The sequence below is a fragment of the Cherax quadricarinatus genome, chromosome 27 (assembly GCF_038502225.1).
Source record: "Cherax quadricarinatus isolate ZL_2023a chromosome 27, ASM3850222v1, whole genome shotgun sequence".
Lineage (NCBI taxonomy): Eukaryota > Metazoa > Arthropoda > Malacostraca > Decapoda > Parastacidae > Cherax > Cherax quadricarinatus.
This window is the reverse complement of record NC_091318.1, coordinates 36,021,300-36,041,140: the sequence shown is the minus strand read 5'-3', so window position 1 is coordinate 36,041,140 and position 19,841 is coordinate 36,021,300. Positions and strand designations below refer to the sequence as shown.

Genomic DNA, 19,841 nt, shown 5'->3' with positions numbered 1-19,841 from the left:
CTAGGTAAGAGCAACACCAATCCGAATGGCTTGTGGGTCGAGTCGAGTGCCCAGGGAGGAACTGGGAACAACTGAAAGGAAATCTCCTAAATGTGGCACCTTTACCGCTAGGAGACGAGCTTTGTCCTTTCCTGAAGAGTTGGTGAGCATAGTGTTGGCAATTTTTTCCTTGATCGGTTTGTCCCAGTGGGACTGTTTGTGCTCTTTGGGAGGAGCTGGTCAACTGGAGGAGTCTGTAAGGGTGTACCACCTCATGGCTGCTTCAATGAACAGGGATCTTGTGCTCCTACCGCATCTCTCAAGCGTTCGGGGACAGTCTCCTTGACTAGTCTACTGAAAGCCAAACACAAGAACAAAAATGCAGGTAAAGTTACCTGCATTACCATGCACACCCCCATACCTCCCAGTCGCACGGGGAGAGTTGCCTGATCCCATTACTGATTTTCCGGTGACAGATTCAGTGTCTTCTTCAAGATTAATCTTAGGAGTGAGTCATATTCGTTGAGTGTTGGGATGTCAAAAGAGGAGTGCGCACATGAGGAAGTCAGTGAGTCTTGGCATAGTAAGACACCTTGTGAGGAAATACAGGGAATCATGGGCAACAACATCCCTTATTCTCTCCTCCGTCTCTTCAGATCATTCAGTTTGCCCTTGAGGACTGAGTTGATGGCTTGATGACCAAGCGGTGCTCCCAAGAATGTGCTCTTGGATGGAGTGATAGTAGAGACTTCAGGAAGTATTGTTTGCACAACTCTGATTATTTCCTGGTTCGTTGTGATGATTTCACACTTGGAGGAATTGAGGATGAGTGGCAAGGTTTCTCCCTGTGTCTTCACCAGTTGTAGGTCCTCTATCAGGGACTCTTCAGTACATGCCAGGGTGCCATCATCCAGATACCAGATGTTGAGCTCCCTACGCAGGATGGAAGTTAGTTCTCTTTCCGCCAAGCAGAAGAGAAGTGGATCGAGTCGGTCACCCTCTTGAACATCCGCTGATGAAGGAATTTCATGTTCGTCAAACAAAAGAATTGAAGGTTTGCTGTAGCCGGCTTAAATGAAAGGAAAAAGACTGGTGAACCGATCCCTAACGGCTGGCAAGACCACAACTCTTTTCACCATATTAGAAGCATTCCTAAACTCAAGTTTGACTCTGGCTCTGTCTTCTGGTAAGTCCCTGATGTAGGCCCATGCTGCAGGAGCTGCCGCTTCACTGCCTTGAGGGACCCCAAAGCCCAGTTGGTGTGGCAAGAGTAAACTGGCGGCTTCAAGGCGAAAGTTTCTTACTGCTGCTTTGGCAACGAGACGACGAAGAGTGTTACCGACAGCAGTGGGTCTGATTGCCCCATCCTTCTTCAGAGTGCACAATGAAACTCCAAAAAAAGAAATATTTAATTTTTTCCTAGAATCCGTCCAGCTAGAGTTTTTGACGAGGGTTGTTAACTCGGAGAGAAGAATTGATGCAGCTGTGCCGAGTACTGGATTTGCCATCTCCTTGAGGTGTTGTGGTCGAATTCCAGTGTAACCTCCTGCAAATCCTGTTGAAAATAACACTATCGTTTCATAGAATTCTGATTCTGGCAAAATTAACTGTCCTGTGGTAAGGTCTTCCTAAGATTGATAACGACTCTGGTGTCTCTTGTTGGTGCTTGTCTCTTAGTGCTTGGGCTGTAGCCTCATCTTTGGGAACAACAGGCCGGCCATTTCATTCTAATAAGAGCATTAGAGCATTCCAGGATTATTTGAATAGACTGATGCAGTGGTCGGAGAAGTGGCAGAAGTTTAATATAGGCAAATGCAAAGTTCTAAATGTTGGACAGGAAAATAACCATGTCACATATAAACTAAATAATGTAGATCTTAATACTGCTGATTGCGAAACGGATTAAGGAGTTCTGGTTAGCAATAATCTAAAACCAAGACAACAGTGCATTAGTGTTCGCAATAAAGCTAACAGAATCCTTGGATTCATATCTAGAAGTATAAATAATAGAAGTCCTCAGGTTGTTCTTCAACTCTGTATATCCTTGGTTAGGCCTCATTTAGATTATGCTGCACAGTTCTGGTCACCGTATTACAGAATGGATAAAAATGCTCTGGAAAACGTACAGAGGAGGATGACAAAGGTGATCCCATGTATCAGAAATCTTCACTATGAGGACAGACTGAGGCCCTGAATCTGCACTCTCTCGAAAGGCGTACAATGATCGAGGTGTATAAATGGAAGACAGGAATAAATAAATGGGATGTAAATAGCATGCTGAAAATTTCCATCCAAGAGAGGACTCGCAGCAATGGTTTCAAGTTGGAAAAATTCAGATTCAGGAAGGATATAGGAAAGCACTGGTTTGGTAAGAGTTATGGGTGAGTGGAACAAACTCCCAAGTACAGTTATAAAGGCTAAAACGTTGTGTAGTTTTAAAAATAGGTTAGATAAATACATGAGTGGGTGTGGGTGGGCGTGAGTTGGACCTGATTAGCTTGTGCTACTAGGTCTGATGCCTTGCTCCTTCCTTAAGTGGAAGCGACCTGACTAGGTGGGTCATTGGGCTAATCGGGTGGGGGGGACATGGACCTGCTTCGCATGGGTCAGTAGGCCTGCCGCAGTGTTCCTTCTTTCTTATGTTCTTATTTTCTTGTCACTTGTAATTATTCTGATTGCTCCCACTGTGTTACCTTCTTCGATTATTTTGCTAACCTGTGTGCAAATTTGGTCTGGATAATAGTTTTAGTAATCCTACACCTCCTAATTTCCAAACTATGAATGCTCTGCAATATATTCACACCACACATTGCCCTCAGACACGACTTCTCCACACACACACACGCACACACACATACACACACACACACAAACACACGCACACACACACACACACACACACACACACACACACACACACACACACACACACACACACACACACACACACACACACACACACACACACACACACACACACACATATATATATATATATATATATATATATATATATATATATATATATATATATATATGTCATGTCTGAGGGCAATGTATGGTGTGAATATAATGCACATTGGAGGGAAGGCGGGGTAGGGGTCGGCCTAGGAAAGTCTGGAGGGAGGGGGTATAGGAGGTTTTGTGTGCGAGGGGCTTGGACTTCCAGCAAGCATGCGTGAGCGTATTTGATAGGAGTGAATGAAGACAAATGGTTTTTAATACTTGACGTGCTGTCGGAGTGTGAGCAAAGTAACATTTATGAAGGGATTCAGGGAAACAGGCAGGCCGGACTTGAGTCCTGGAGATGGGAAGTACAGTGCCTGCACTCTGAAGGAGGGGTGTTAATGTTGCAGTTTAAAAACTGTAGTGTAAAGCACCCTTCTGGCAAGACAGTGATGGAGTGAATGATGGTGAAAGTTTTTCTTTTTCGGGCCACCCTGCCTTGGTGGGAATCGGCCGGTGTGATAATAAAAATAAAAAAAAAATATATATATATATATATATATATGACTGTGAGACACCAGTGAGTTGAGGACTGAGAGACACCAGTGAGTTGAGGACTAAGAGACACCAATGAGTTGAGGACTGTGAAACACCAGTGAGTTGAGGACTGAGAAACACCAGTGAGTTGAGAACTGAGAGACACCAGTGAGTTGAGGACTGAGAGACACCAGTGAGTTGAGGACTGTGAAACACCAGTGAGTTGAGGACTGTGAGACACCAGTGAGTTGAGAACTGAGAGACACCAGTGAGTTGAGGACTGAGAGACACCAGTGAGTTGAGGACTGAGAGACACCAGTGAGTTGAGGACTGTGAGACACCAATGAGTTGTGAACTGAGAAACACCAGTGAGTTGAGGACTGAGAGACACCAGTGAGTTGAGGACTGAGAGACACCAGTGAGTTGAGGACTGAGAGACACTAGTGAGTTAAGGACTGAAAGACACCAGTGAGTTGAGGAATGAGAGACACCAGTGAGTTGAGGACTGTGAAACACCAGTGAGTTGAGGACTGTGAGACACCAGTGAGTTGAGAACTGAGAGACACCAGTGAGTTGAGGACTGAGAGACACCAGTGAGTTGAGGACTGAGAGACACCAGTGAGTTAAGGACTGAGAGACACCAGTGAGTTGAGGACTGAAAGACACCAGTGAGTTGAGGACTGAGAGACACAAGTGAGGTGAGGACTGAGAGACACCAGTGAGTTGAGGACTGTGAAAGACCAGTGAGTTTAGGACTGAGAGACACCAGTGAGTTGAGGACTGAGAGACACCAGTGAGTTGAGGACTGTGAGACACCAGTGAGTTGAGGACTGAGAGACACCAGTGAGTTGAGGACTGAGAGACACCAGTGAGTTGAGGACTGAGAGACACCAGTGAGTTGAGGACTGAGAGACACCAGTGAGTTGATTACTATGAAACACCAGTGAGTTGAGTACTGAGAAACACCAGTGAGTTGAGGACTGTGAGACACCAGTTAATTGAGGACTGAGAGACACCAATGAGTTGAGGACTGAGAGACACCAGTGAGTTGAGGACTGAGAGACACCAGTGAGTTGAGGACTGAGAGACAACTGTGAGTTGAGGACTGTGAAACACCTATGATTTGTGGGCTGAGAGACACCAGTGAGTTGAGGACTGTGAGACACCAATGAGTTGATGACTGTGAAACACCAGTGAGTTGAGAACTGAGAGACACCAATGAGTTGAGGACTGAGAGACACCAGTGAGTTAAGGACTGAGAGACACCAGTGAGTTGAGGACTGAGAGACACCAGTGAGTTGAGGACTGAGAGACACAAGAGAGTTGAGCACTGTGAAACACCAGTGAGTTGAGGACTGAGAGACACCAGTGAATTGAGGACTGAGAGACACCAGTGAGTTGAGGACTGAGAGACACCAGTGAGTTGAGGACTGTGAAACACCAGTGAGGTGAGGACTGTGAAACGCCAGTGAGTTGAGGACTGTGAGACACCAGTGAGTTGAGAACTGAGAGACACCAGTGAGTTGAGGACTGAGAGACACCAGTGAGTTGAGGACTGAGAGACACCAGTGAGTTAAGGACCGAGAGGCAAAAGTGAGTTGAGGACTGAAAGACACCAGTGAGTTGAGGACTGTGAAACACCAGTGAGTTGAGGACTGAGAGACACCAGTGAGTTGAGGACTGAGAGACACCAGTGAGTTGAGGACTGAGAGACACCAGTGAGTTGAGGACTGTGAAACACCAGTGAGGTGAGGACTGAGAGACACCAGTGAATTGAGGACTGTGAAACACCAGCGAGTTGAGGACTGAGAGACACCAGTGAGTTGAGGACTGAGAGACACCATTGAGTTGAGGACTGAGAGACACCAGTGTGTTGAGGACTGTGAAACACCAGTTAGTTGAGGACTGAGAGACACCAGTGTGTTGAGGACTGAGAGACACTAGTGAGATGAGGACTGTGAAACACCAGTGAGTTGAGGACTGAGAGACACCAGTGAGTTGAGAGCTGAGAGACTCCAGTGAGTTGAGGACTGTGAAACACCAGTGAGTTGAGGACTGAGAAACACCAGTGAGTTGAGGACTGAGAGACACCAGTGAGTTGAGGACTGAGAGACCAGTGAGTTGAGGACTGAGAGGCACCAGTGAGTTGAGGACTGAGAGACAACAGTGAATTGAGGACTGAAAGGCACCAGTGAGTTGAGGACTGAGAGACACCAGTGAGTTGAGGACTGAGAGACGCCAGTGAGTCGAGGAATGAGAGACACCAGTGAGTTGAGAACTGTAAGACACCAGTTAGTTGAGGACTGAAAGGCACCAGTGAGGTTAGTATACAGAAGCCTCATTGAGCTGGAAACTAAGACCAGAGATATAATGAATAACAGACACAAGTGAACAGAGGATTCAGATACCAGTGAGCTCGTGATAAAAACAACATCAGATCTGAGAACTCAGATACACCACTGACCTGTGGAGTCAGACTCAAGAGTGAGCTGGGAGGTTAGAGGAAAAGTCAGAATAAAACGGACGCAACAACACACACAAAAAGGTTCATATTAACTATATCACTTTTCTTCGAGGTTACAGGTGGAGGTGTTGGCCAGCCTCCCAGACTTCTCCACCACCAGCAACATCACGCAATATAACACTGGAATCAATTTTTGGGGAAATTCTAATATGTTCAAACTTCTTGAACAGGAAATCGGTAAGGATGCAGTATAAGGATAGCGTGGATCTCTCTCTCTCTCTCTCTCTCTCTCTCTCTCTCTCTCTCTCTCTCTCTCTCTCTCTCTCTCTCTCTCTCTCTCTCTCTCTCTCTCTCTCTCTCTCTCTCTCTCTCTCTCTTTTGCATAATACCTAGAGTTTACCTGAAGGGAATTCTGGGAGTCAACGCCCCCTCGCCCTGGTGTGTGACCAGGCCTCGTGGTGGATCAGGGCCTGATCAACTAGGCTGCTAATGCTGCCCGCACGTAAACCGACGTACGAACCACAGCATGGTTGGTCAGTTACTGACTAGGTGCCTCTACAGCTCCTTGAAGACAGCCAGGGGTCTATTGGTAATCCCTTTATGTATGCTGGGAGGAAGCTGAACAGTCTTGGACCCTAACGATTATTGTGTTGTCTCTCGGGCTGTGGCTCGTACGTTAGTTTGCGTGTAGCCAGCAGCAACAGCCTGGTTGATCAGGCTGTGATCCACCAGGAGGCCTGGTCACAGACCGGGCCGCGGGGACGTTGACCCCCGGAACTCTCTCCAGGTAAACTCCAGGTAATTCCAGGCGCCTCTGCTGTTCAATAGGCGGATGTTGCAACTCCTGCCGAGTCTTTTGCTTTTGTAAGGAGTGATTTTCGTGTGCATATTTGAGACTAGTCCCTCTAGGATTTTCTAAGTATATATTATCATATATCTTTCTCTCCTGCCTTCCAGGGAGTACTAATCAAGGGGCTTCAACCGTTCCCAGTAATTTACGTGCTTTATCTTAATTATACGTGCCGTGAAATTTCTGTGTATATTCTCAAGGTCTGCCTTGAAAGGGACCGTTAATGTACAGCAATATACCAGCTTAGAGAGAACAAGGGATTTGAAGAGAATGATCATGGGCTTGGTGTCTCTAGTTTTGAAGGTTCTCATTTTCCTAGCAAATGTGGTAGACACATTGTGATCTTTGAAAGTGAGATTCTCCGACATTATCACTCTCAGGTCTTTCAAATTAATTTATTGCTTTATTGTGAGGTTGGAATTCGTTTTATACTTCGATACAGTTTTGATTTCCTCTAGTTTACAAAAGCGGAGTATTTGAAATTTTACTTCATTTAACTTCATATTGTTTTTTTGCGGCCCATTTAAAGATTTAGTTGATGTTTCCATGGAGATTTGCAGTGTCTTCGATGGATGACACTGTTATGCAAATTCAGGTGTCAAATGCATTTAACTTTTCTATTATTTTTTCTTAGTGAATTGAAAATATTTTTGAATAACAAATTTCTCCCCCCATTCCTCCTGTCCCCCAGTGTCTTCAGGCTGATTTCCACTAACCTCTCCTCGTAGGACACACCACTAGGGGACTAGTCTTGTTGCAAACCTTTGCACTTTCTTTAATTTCTTGACGTATTTAACCAAATGTGCTTCGTACACCAACATGGGCCTGACGTACACGGTGAGCAGAGTTTTGAATCATTCCTTTCTCAGGTGTCAAAATTTTATTCTTAGATTTACCAGGCTCAAATATGTTGCAGCAGTTATTTGGGTCATGTACGCCTCAGGAGATGTGCTCAGTATGGTACTCGCCCCAAGATCCTTTGCTTTGAGTGAGGTTTTCAGTCTCTGCGGTCTTGTTTCACCTTCTCCGGTCTACATGTTTCTCCATTTCGTAGGGTTAAGGGGAGGCCTAACCAGTATTTTTTTTCTCTCTCTCGTCCGATTTCTTTCATTTTTTTGGTGTAAATGAAGAAATGTTTACTCTCATTGTTTTCTGTAAGTTTCAATAAGATAGCCCATAAAACAACTGAGAAAAAATATATTTACTGAAAATTACATTCGGCACGATCCTCTCAATTACTGGCATTACGAAAGGTGGTTTTTAGACTTTGCACTCATAAAACAATCGTAATGCTATATTTCTGTAAACATCTCTTCTGTAAATATCTTATATTTCTTCTACATAAAAATAAAGTTGCTAATTGCTCGCAGTTCACTAGAAATTAGAACAATCATTGATTTAAGATTTTTGATAATAAATTATTTAATTTAATTCAACAATAAAGACTGGCGTTCATGGAAAAAAAAGTCAGTAACTTACTTCCGAGATAATCGCCTGGAACGCTGGCCAACCTCCCGACTTCGGGGGGATGGGGGGGGGGGAATTCCTAGAAAATCGCGTTTGTTTCAAGATTTACTTGTGATCTAATGCAGTTATCCTCCGCAAAATACCGTTTTCTCTTACATATGCCAAAGAAAACGTTATGGAAAGGAGGGTAAATTCTTTTATTCCTAATATCTCCTGGTAGACACTGGCCATATTATGGCCTGTTTTATTATTTCTATTGTATATATCTTGTTTATATGGCATTGATAGTGTTTATTATGTCATATTAGAACAATTCTGATAGATAAATAAGCCGTAGAATTGATATTAGCAATAATGAAAAAGTCACAAACAGATATTTTTGTGACTTGATAAGCACACTATGGGAGTGAAAGTTTCAGAAAGTGTCAGAAAACAAGCCTTGCATCAGTCCTTCACGTCACACAAATAGTGGACGTGAAGGACTGATTGCGTCTAGGAAATGGAGGGTAAGTTTTATCCAAGGAAGGGGAGATTGCTCCAATTTCTTAAATGAAAAAAGACCTTCACTAAAATCTCTGCAGCCTCCACTGAACAATAGAGTTAAGGGAGAATGTATTTCCATTATGTATTATTTATTGAGGTTATAATTCATTGAAGAATAATTTATTAAAATAGCTATTGCGAAAAAATATTGCTAACATATATACGTTTTTCTCAGATGTATTCGACCTGCTTAGGGATATAATTGTGCCACGGGTGGATGAGGTGTATCAGTCTCCCATAGTACTGGAACTCTACAACAGGAGGAAAACATATGACATCTTCCTCGTAGATCACGTTTGTAACGAGGTAACGCTGAGCTAATACTTGATTCTCTGGTTTTGACATTATTTACTGTTTCCTTAAACCAATTAGAAAATTACGTAGGAAAGATAGGCCCTGCACCCCTAGGAAATGTTTCATTAATATTGTTGCAACCCCTACAAAAGTAATATCTTTTTTTATATATATTTTATTTAAAAACAATACAGCTTAACATAAAACCCCTTAAATAAAATTTAAAACGAATACATACATACATAGAACACTTAACTCTGATATTAACCCTCCCCTGGTGAGTGGCCCGGTGGCCTGGTGGCTAAAGCTCCCGCTTCACACACGGAGGGCCCGGGTTCGATTCCCGGCGGGTGGAAACATTTCGACACGTTTCCTTACACCTGTTGTCCTGTTCACCTAGCAGCAAATAGGTACCTGGGAGTTAGTCGACTGGTGTGGGTCGCATCCTGGGGGACAAGATTAAGGACCCCAATGGAAATAAGTTAGACAGTCCTCGATGACGCACTGACTTTCTTGGGTTATCCTGGGTGGCTAATCCTCCGGGGTTAAAAATCCGAACGAAATCTTATCTTAACATCTCCTTGCCAACCTCAACAGAACACATGACCATAATACAAGGCACAGATCACTCTTTGATGTTCCTCATGTCCATCTCACGCTATGCAAAATCTCAATGCACATAAAAGGCCCTAAAATCTGGAATTCATTACCTGTAAATATAAAAGAAACACTACCTGTTTATAAATTCAAGTCTCTTCTCAAAGTTCACTTACTCACTCAAAACCAAATAAATACTGAATAACTGAACCATATAAATTGTATATCCTAAATGTTACTCACAATTATATCACACAAATGTTAAACCTAACTTTGTTATTTTTTTTTAAATACACTACCTGAATGTACAACAATGCATGCAACCATATGACCTGTCTTTGTAATACTCATTTGTGCTTTATAGTTATCTGTTTACAATAATGTCTTATCACTGATTTCATCATTGCTTAGTTAATCTTAAGTTAATTTTAAGCCAGCCCGTAATGCTATGCATATAAGTGGCTTTGGCATGCTGCTCTTACCTGTATTTTTTTGTACCTCTGTATGTATGCTAAAATTTATAAATAAATAAATAAATTTATGGATCTCAATCCTGCAGAACGTACATTGACCGGTGATTGCTGGCAGCTACTATAATGATGAACGGTCGAGACCTCAACCCTTATTTACAGCCTGAAGGTTTATAGATCACTGTATTTAGCTTTTCTAAATTTTTTCCGTCTCCACCACAACAAATGCTATGTTATCACAAAGTTGGCTGGTGAAGATTATTGGAGGAAAATCTCTCTTTCTGGAGTAATATTTGCTTTTTGTTGTGTATATTGCGACCACTGCTAACTACAGGTTATATGAATTTCCACTGTATATGTCTAGTATTTCAAGAGTTTCCTGACGAACCTTACCTAACCAAACCTAATGAAGAAAAGAAAAACTAATGATGGTCACTCCACTAAGTACCATTATATTACTGGTTAATTGCTACTACAACACTGTGGTAAGGTTTCTGGATGACAAATGGTCTTATTGTTGTAAACCTTCACTGCTTATAGTATTTCTTTTTTTTTCTTACCTGGAGTTTACCTGGAGAGAGTTCCGGGGGTCAACGCCCCCGCGGCCCGGTCTGTGACCAGGCCTCCTGGTGGATCAGAGCCTGATCAACCAAGCTGTTACTGTTGGCTGCACGCAAACCAACGTACGAGCCACAGCCCGGCTGGTCAGGAACCGACTTTAGGTGCTTGTCCAGTGCCAGCTTGAAAACAGCCAGGGGAATCATAGGCCTGTGTCCCGTGTGAAAAAATAATAATAATTGAACTTTGTGTCAGAGGAAAGAAAGTCTCCCTGAAAACATTGAGTATACATAGTGTATAGTGTATACTACAGTGGCTCCCTAGTATATTGATGATAAAGGCTAAAGTGTCATTTGAAAACAGGTGAATTTGTAAATGAAGTGATAAGCCTATAGAGGCAGGTGCCAGAAGTCGCCAGAAACTTACCACAGGTCAGCTGTTTTTAAAAATCTTCCTGGCTTGCTAGTGTACTCGCATATAATCTAGTGATACCAGTGAATAGCAGAATACAGTGTTGTAGTAGCAACTAACCAGTATTATAATGGTACTTAGTGGAGTGGAGTGACTTTCATTAGTTTCTTTTTTCTTGAAATACCAGACATATACTGTGAATTTCATATAACCTGTAGTTACCAGCGGTCGCAATATACACAACGAGAAGCAATTATTACTCCAGAAAAAGCGTCCTTCCTCCAAAATTTGCACCAGTCAACTATAGTGATAATATAGCATTTATTGTGGTGGAGACGGAAAAAAAATAGAAAAGCTAGATACAGCGATTGATAAACAAGGGTTGAGGTCGACCGTTCGTCACTGTAGGAGTTGCCAGCAGTCACCGGCTCTTCAACACGCAAGTTATACTTTTGTATCAATCAAATCACATATTACTCGGGTAGATAATTTCCAGTAGATCCTTCATGTGTTAGCTCAAATCACCGACCAGTATGGTTTAAATAAGTGACCCACTGATCAGATCAGATCGACTGGTCCGAACCCTTGACTGGTCCGAACCCTTGACTGGTCTGAACCCGGGACTGGTTTCAAACGGTTTCGTTGGACAATAAAGCAGACTGTAAACGGATGGGGTTGTAGGCGCCCTTATAAACACAAACATTAAATATATACCAGGAACATGCACGGTAAGCTGTCCAATATACAAAAACAGTTAGAAACAGAAATACAAATAGCTAGAGCTTCATTTAAGGAGGTTATTAATAGAATATTCAAGAGGTTGCTAGTAGAATTGCAGTAAATCAACCATTCAAATCATTATGAAGCTGTGTGTAGTCTGTGGTCAGTCAAACAAACGGGCTTCCACATGCATAAATTGTCATTTTTGTGGAAATTGGTGTCACGCCCCTTGTGCAGATATCCAAGAACTAGCTACAAGCAGTATTAAAACAGGGAAGTGTTTTTGGGTATGCCCAAATGAGATAAATCTGTGGACTAAAATCACAAGGGTATTAAAAGAGGTCAACATCAAAGCTGCTTTCATAGAAAACCTGGAAGCTTTCTACAACAGATGGGAACATAAAAAGTCTGGGCTGAATGGTACTGCCCTTGATACTGGCCATGTAGTCAGAAACTGTAAGGCTGGAGATGATGTCCTGGTAGTCAGTAAATGTGGGGCTGATAGTGCTGTCCTGAGAGACAGTAATGGTGAAGCTGGAGGTGCTGTCCTGGGAGACAGTAATGGTGAAGCTGGAGGTGCTGTCCTGGGAGACAGTAATGGTGAAGCTGGAGATGCTGTCATGGGAGACAGTAATGGTGAAGCTGGAGATGCTGTCCTGGGAGACAGTAATGGTGAAGCTGGAGATTTTGTCCAGGTAGTCGGGAATTATACGCAGGAAGGAATACATATAAATGACCTCATAGGGGACAGGAGCCATAGTAGGGGAACAAGTGTAGTCAAAGATAAGATAAAACCAATATTGCAAACTAGAAATACCGCAGGAAATAGCAAACAAGAGGACTCCACTAGCAATAGTGAGGATATATTACCAAAAACAACTGGTGGGAGCTCCATTGTTGGTGCTAGGGAGGATAGAAGTAAGACAGGGAAACATGCACCAACAGGGAATACAGTCACAGAAACCCAAGGCAAACGGAAACCAAGCCTGTGCACATACTATGCACTCGGTATCTGCTGGCATGGGAAATCTGGAAAAACAGATGGGACGTGCAACTATGACCACCCTAGAAAATGCCATGCCCATATGACAACAGGAAAATGCAAACTCCCTTCCTGTAAGCTTTTTCACCCTGAACTGTGTACCTCTTCAGTACAGGAAAGACTGTGCTATAACTTAAATTGCCAGGCATACCATCTAAAGGGGACAAAAAGATACAAAACATCCAGTCCATGGGAAAACCTGGGTAGCCACAGCCACTCAAGAGGGAGAGGTTTTTTAGTGCCAGGAAGGAAAAAAAACTGGCAGGAAATGGCAGAAATCGTACACCAAATCCAGTCATTCCTGGAGTGGAACCACAGTCGATGGCCTCCACTCCAAACCAACAGATACAGATACTAATGCCAGAAAAAAAATTCCCCCCCAGTACCAACAATACCACCAGTCCGATAACATTCTTCTTTGCAAATATACAGGGTCTAAAGCCAGCAACAAACAACAAAATACCTTTCATCCGTGGACTGCTTGCAGAGGCAAAGGCAATGTTCGCGGCTTTCACTGAGACCCACATAAAGGATCACTTGGACAACGAAATATGGATCCCAGGTTACAACCTATACAGATGTGACAGAGTGAACAGGCAAAAGGGGGGGGGGCCTGTACATTGCAGAGTCACTTGTTTGCACAGAACTGCTAAATGCCTCAAATGATGTAGTGGAAGTTTTAGCAGTAAAGGTCGAGAACCAAAACCTAGTCATTGTGGTAGTCTACAAGCCTCCGGATGCAACATCCCAGCAATTCCAGGAACAGCTGTTAAAAATTGACCACTGTCTGGAAAATCTTCCAGCTCCTGCACCCAACATCTTGCTCCTGGGGGATTTCAACTTAAGGCACCTAAAATGGAGGAATATAGCAAATAATATTGTTGCAGTAATAACACCAGGAGGCAGCTCTGATGAAAACTCACACTCATGCGAGCTTTTAAATCTCTGCACAAAATTCAATTTAAACCAGCAAATAATAGAGCCTACTAGACTGGAGAATACACTAGACCTCATCTTCACTAACAATGATGATCTGATAAGAAATGTCACCATATCAAAAACGATATACTCAGATCACAACATAATTGAGGTTCAGTCATGTATGCACGGAGCCCCAGACCGACATAATGAGATTAGTCACGAGGGAGCATTCACCAAATTCAACTTCAATAACAAAAACATAAAGTGGGACCAAGTAAACCAAGTCCTAACCGATATAAGCTGGGAAGATATACTAAGCAACACAGACCCCAACTTATGCCTAGAACAGATTAACTCGGTGGCACTCGATGTATGCACAAGGCTTATTCCTCTAAGAAAAAGGAGGAGTAGATGTAAAACAGAAAGAGACAGGCGCTCCCTTTACAGGCGACGGAAAAGAATAACAGAGCGGCTAAAAGAGGTCAATATATCTGAAATGCGTAGGGAGACACTGGTCAGAGAAATAGCAAGCATCGAACTTAAGCTAAAAGAATCCTTTAGGAGTCAGGAATCACGGGAAGAACTAAAAGCCATAAATGAAATCGAAAGAAACCCAAAGTATTTCTTCTATGCCAAATCAAAATCAAGAACAACGTCCAGTATTGGGCCCCTACTTAAACAAGATGGGTCCTACACAGATGACAGCAAGGAAATGAGTGAGCTACTCAAGTCCCAATATGACTCAGTTTTTAGCAAGCCGCTAACCAGACTGAGAGTCGAAGATCAAAATGAATTTTTTATGAGAGAGCCACAAAATTTGATTAACACAAGCCTATCCGATGTTATCCTGACGCCAAATGACTTCGAACAGGCGATAAATGACATGCCCATGCACTCTGCCCCAGGGCCAGACTCATGGAACTCTGTGTTCATCAAGAACTGCAAGAAGCCCCTATCACGAGCCTTTTCCATCCTATGGAGAGGGAGCATGGACACGGGGGTCGTCCCACAGTTACTAAAAACAACAGACATAGCCCCACTCCACAAAGGGGGCAGTAAAGCAACAGCAAAGAACTACAGACCAATAGCACTAACATCCCATATCATAAAAATCTTTGAAAGGGTCCTAAGAAGCAAGATCACCACCCATCTAGAAACCCATCAGTTACACAACCCAGGGCAACATGGGTTTAGAACAGGTCACTCCTGTCTGTCTCAACTATTGGATCACTACGACAAGGTCCTAAATGCACTAGAAGACAAAAAGAATGCAGATGTAATATATACAGACTTTGCAAAAGCCTTCGACAAGTGTGACCATGGCGTAATAGCGCACAAAATGCGTGCTAAAGGAATAACAGGAAAAGTCGGTCGATGGATCTATAATTTCCTCACTAAAAGAACACAGAGAGTAGTCGTCAACAGAGTAAAGTCCGAGGCAGCTATGGTGAAAAGCTCTGTTCCACAAGGCACAGTACTCGCTCCCATCTTGTTCCTCATCCTCATATCCGACATAGACAAGGATGTCAGCCACAGCACCGTGTCTTCCTTTGCAGATGACACCCGAATCTGCATGACAGTGTCTTCCATTGCAGACACTGCAAAGCTCCAGGCGGACATCAACCAAATCTTTCAGTGGGCTGCAGAAAACAATATGAAGTTCAACGATGAGAAATTTCAATTACTCAGATATGGTAAACATGAGGAAATTAAATCTTCATCAGAGTACAAAACAAATTCTGGCCACAAAATAGAGCGAAACACCAACGTCAAAGACCTGGGAGTGATCATGTCGGAGGATCTCACCTTCAAGGACCATAACATTGTATCAATCGCATCTGCTAGAAAAATGACAGGATGGATAATGAGAACCTTCAAAACTAGGGAGGCCAAGCCCATGATGACACTCTTCAGGTCACTTGTTCTATCTAGGCTGGAATATTGCTGCACACTAACAGCACCTTTCAAGGCAGGTGAAATTGCCGACCTAGAAAATGTACAGAGAACTTTCACGGCACGCATAATGGAGATAAAACACCTCAATTATTGGGAGCGCTTGAGGTTCCTAAACCTGTATTCCCTGGAACGCAGGAGGGAGAGATACATGATTATATACACCTGGAAAATCCTAGAGGGACTAGTACCGAACTTGCACACGAAAATCACTCACTACGAAAGCAAAAGACTTGGCAGACGATGCACCATCCCCCCAATGAAAAGCAGGGGTGTCACTAGCACGTTAAGAGACCATACAATAAGTGTCAGGGGCCCGAGACTGTTCAACTGCCTCCCAGCACACATAAGGGGGATTACCAACAGACCCCTGGCAGTCTTCAAGCTGGCACTGGACAAGCACCTAAAGTCAGTTCCTGATCAGCCGGGCTGTGGCTCGTACGTTGGTTTGCGTGCAGCCAGCAGCAACAGCCTGGTTGATCAGGCTCTGATCCACCAGGAGGCCTGGTCACAGACCGGGCCGCGGGGGCGTTGACCCCCGGAACTCTCTCCAGGTAAACTCCAGGTAATCCCCCTTATGTATGCTGGGAGGCAGTTGAACAGTCTCGGGCCCCTGACACTTATTATATTGTCTCTTAACGTGCTAGACACACCCCTGCTTTTCATTGGGGGGATGTTGCATCATCTGCCAAGTCTTTTTCTTTCGTAGTGAGTGATTTCCGTGTGCAAGTTCGGTACTAGTCCCTCTAGGATTTTCCAGGTGTATATAATCATGTATCTCTCCCGCCTGCATTCCAGGGAATACAGGTTCAGGAACCTCAAGCGCTCCCAGTAATTGAGGTGTTTTATCTCCGTTATGCGCGCCGTGAAGGTTCTCTGTACATTTTCTAGGTCAGCAATTTCACCTGCCTTGAAAGGTGCTGTTAGTGTGCAGCAATATTCCAGCCTAGATAGAACAAGTGACCTGAAGAGTGTCATCATGGGCTTGGCATCCCTAGTTTTGAAGGTTCTCATTATCCATCCTGTCATTTTTCTAGCAGATGTAATTGATACAATGTTATGGTCCTTGAAGGTGAGATCCTCCGACATGATCACTCCCAGGTCTTTGACGTTGGTGTTTCGCTCTATTTTGTGGCCAGAATTTGTTTTGTACTCTGATGAAGATTTAATTTCCTCATGTTTACCATATCTGAGTAATTGAAATTTCTCATCGTTGAACTTCACATTGTTTTCTGCAGCCCACTGAAAGATTTGGTTGATGTCCGCCTGGAGCCTTGCAGTGTCTGCAATGGAAGACACTGCCATCTTGTTGTTTTACATAACTGTACACTTTCCGTATTTTCTCAGGAATTTGCAACTTATCGTAATTTAGATGAAAAAATTTTTCTCCACTGGTATCACTAGATTAAATGTGAGGTACACTAGCAGGCTAGGAAGATTATTAAAACAGCTGATCTCTGTGTTAGGTTTCTGGCGACTGCTGGCACCTGCCTCTTCAAGCCTATCACTTCAGTTACAATTACACTTGTTTTAAATGACACTATAGCATTTATTATCTATATACTAGGGTGCCATTGTGGTATACACTGTAACACTATGTATACACAATATTATCAGGGAGACTTTCTTTCCTCTGACAAAGAAAAGTTCTATTATTATTATTTTCACTCGGCATGCCAGGCCTATGATTCCCCTCTGGAAGTATACTCTGCCAGGTAGTGCACACTAATCCTCCTTTTGTGACTCGGTATATACTATTTTCTCCACTAGATTGGTTCCAAGCGCTAGAGGGATGCATCATATAAGATTGCTGGCACAAATTACAGTTCTAGCACGTAGGAGAGACCGTGAAAACACGAGAAAACATGGAGCACAAGGCACACGGCACTAATAATAAATCTCCAGACAAGCCACGGGGGGGGGGGGAGGGTGAAAATCTTTAGATCAAGTACTTTCACACTTCTCAGTGCATCATCAAGAGCTGTGCAATGTTGCAAGGGAGCAACCAAAGCAGGGAGAGAGGTCTCAGAGTAGCACAGGTGTCACCGTCCACAGTTACCCTTAAACTGGGTTAGTGGTCGGTAGCAACCCCACCCTACCATCATTTACCCACTACCCATATGGGGTAGGAGGGTTTCTGAGATGTCAAGTAGGAAATTATAAGATATAAAAAGCCAGCCCCAAGCTTTTCCTAGTCGTTTATAACAGGTCATATGGCTTGAGAAAATAAGCTTCTCGATAGATGCTGTAGAAGAAAAAAAAAAGAAAAAAGAAATGTACTACTTTTACCATACAGTGATAATCTGGCTTGCCTGCATGAGGCATTAAAAAAGATCAATATAAACCTGGCTTTCAAAAGCACGGGGAGAGTGAAATAAAGGCTGATTAACCTTCCAATAAAGTCGGTGGGGTTTACAAGGTCCCATGTACTCAGTGTTCTCTCTCATATATTGGTCAAACAGGTGAATTTCTGGAAACCAGAATTGCCCAGCATAAATACTCAGTCAGGACAGGGCAGGAGTTGAACGCTATCTTTAACCACGTTAGTGTATGTAATCACCCACCGGGGTGGGATGCTGCCCAGATTATAGTACCAAACAGTTCTGTCATGGAAAGAAGCATAATTAAATCTTACCTCTTGAAACATGAAAGAAATACAGTATACAACTCAAATTATGGGCTATACAAGCTCGATAATTATTTAGTAGAGTCCATTGTACACAATCTTAAAGAACAGTGCTATACTAAATCACAGGATTGTTCATTACGCCAGGTGGGTTGAAGGACTGGTGACGCCAGACCAGTGTCTACGTACCAAAACTTCACACCACGTCAGTTTTGAAGGTTATGTAACACCTGTAGCTGTTAATGTACCATACAGTTACAAGCACACAAGATAACGTAAGGAAAGGTTAAAGGGTATTAGTAGAAATTAGATCACAGAAATATTATCGGATAGGCATAGAAGTCCCCATGTATGGCATATTAACAGCCACTGAGGAAATAGTAGAGAATATGTAGGAAGAGATACTTCTGAGTACATGGGTAGAACATTCTGAGTACATGGGTAGAACATTCTGAGTACATGGGTAGAACATTCTGAGTACATGGGTAGAACATTCTGAGTACATGGGTAGAACATTCTGAGTACATGGGTAGAACATTCTGAGTACATGGGTAGAACATTCTGAGTACATGGGTAGAACATTCTGAGTACATGGGTAGAACATTCTGAGTACATGGGTAGAACATTCTGAGTACATGGGTAGAACATTCAAGTACCTCAGAGCAGGACATTTAAACGGACAAAGAGCACATTATATTCTTTTCTTTCATTATTTGAAAAGGTCACACAGAATAATAACTATCCTTGTCTACAATATCTAACGAGAAACTTATTTTCTCAAGCCATATGACCTCTTATAAACGATTAGGAAAAGCTTGGGGGGCCACCGTAATCCAACTAAATATATTTTAGAGAGGTTTATAATAATATAATAAACAAACATAACGAAATATGTTTCTATTTCATTAGGTTCAGAATGATTTTTGCGAAGTTATTGCGTACACTAATGCCACTGTACTACAGTACTGTTATTTTTTTTTTTTTTCGTTTTTGGTGACTTGTGCTAAATGGGTCACTGATCGACATCATACCCAACTCTTCTAGGGTAGGGTAGGTGCCTGGGCCAGAGCTTGCAGCTCACAAGACTGTCATTCCCATTAGCCCCCTTGGGGCGGGGATGGCAGACCAGAGAGGCCTAGCTTCTCCCTACGAGCCCCGTGAGGGCGGGGAATGTGGCTAGGCCTGGGGACAGTTGGTCCCAAAGATGAGGGGGGTACTTGTACCTCCTCCCATGGGAGACTTAAGTCTCAGACACTACCTAGGCAGGGAGCCAAGGCCGGGCCACTTGGAAAAGGCCCGGGCCGGGAGAATACCGGAGAATCAACAAGAAGAAGAATGAGACACTTGAGTTGTGTAAATGTGTGTCACTAGCACGTTAAGAGACCATACAATAAGTGTCAGGGGCCCGAGACTGTTCAACTGCCTCCCAGCACACATAAGGGGGATTACCAACAGACCCCTGG

At 43.2% G+C, this 19,841-nt stretch overlaps 1 protein-coding gene across 2 annotated transcripts in view; it reads left to right on the top strand.

The window, feature by feature from the left end:
* The window catches only part of LOC138853290 (UDP-glycosyltransferase UGT5-like), a 71,681-nt gene that overhangs the window by 31,713 nt on the left and 20,127 nt on the right, over positions 1-19,841 (top strand). For both annotated transcript variants that reach the window (XM_070089234.1, XM_070089235.1), the window contains exons 3-4: positions 6,046-6,163; positions 8,962-9,092. In XM_070089234.1, the coding sequence (XP_069945335.1) occupies positions 6,046-6,163; positions 8,962-9,092 (249 nt within the window). The remainder of the gene's footprint in view (positions 1-6,045; positions 6,164-8,961; positions 9,093-19,841) is intronic.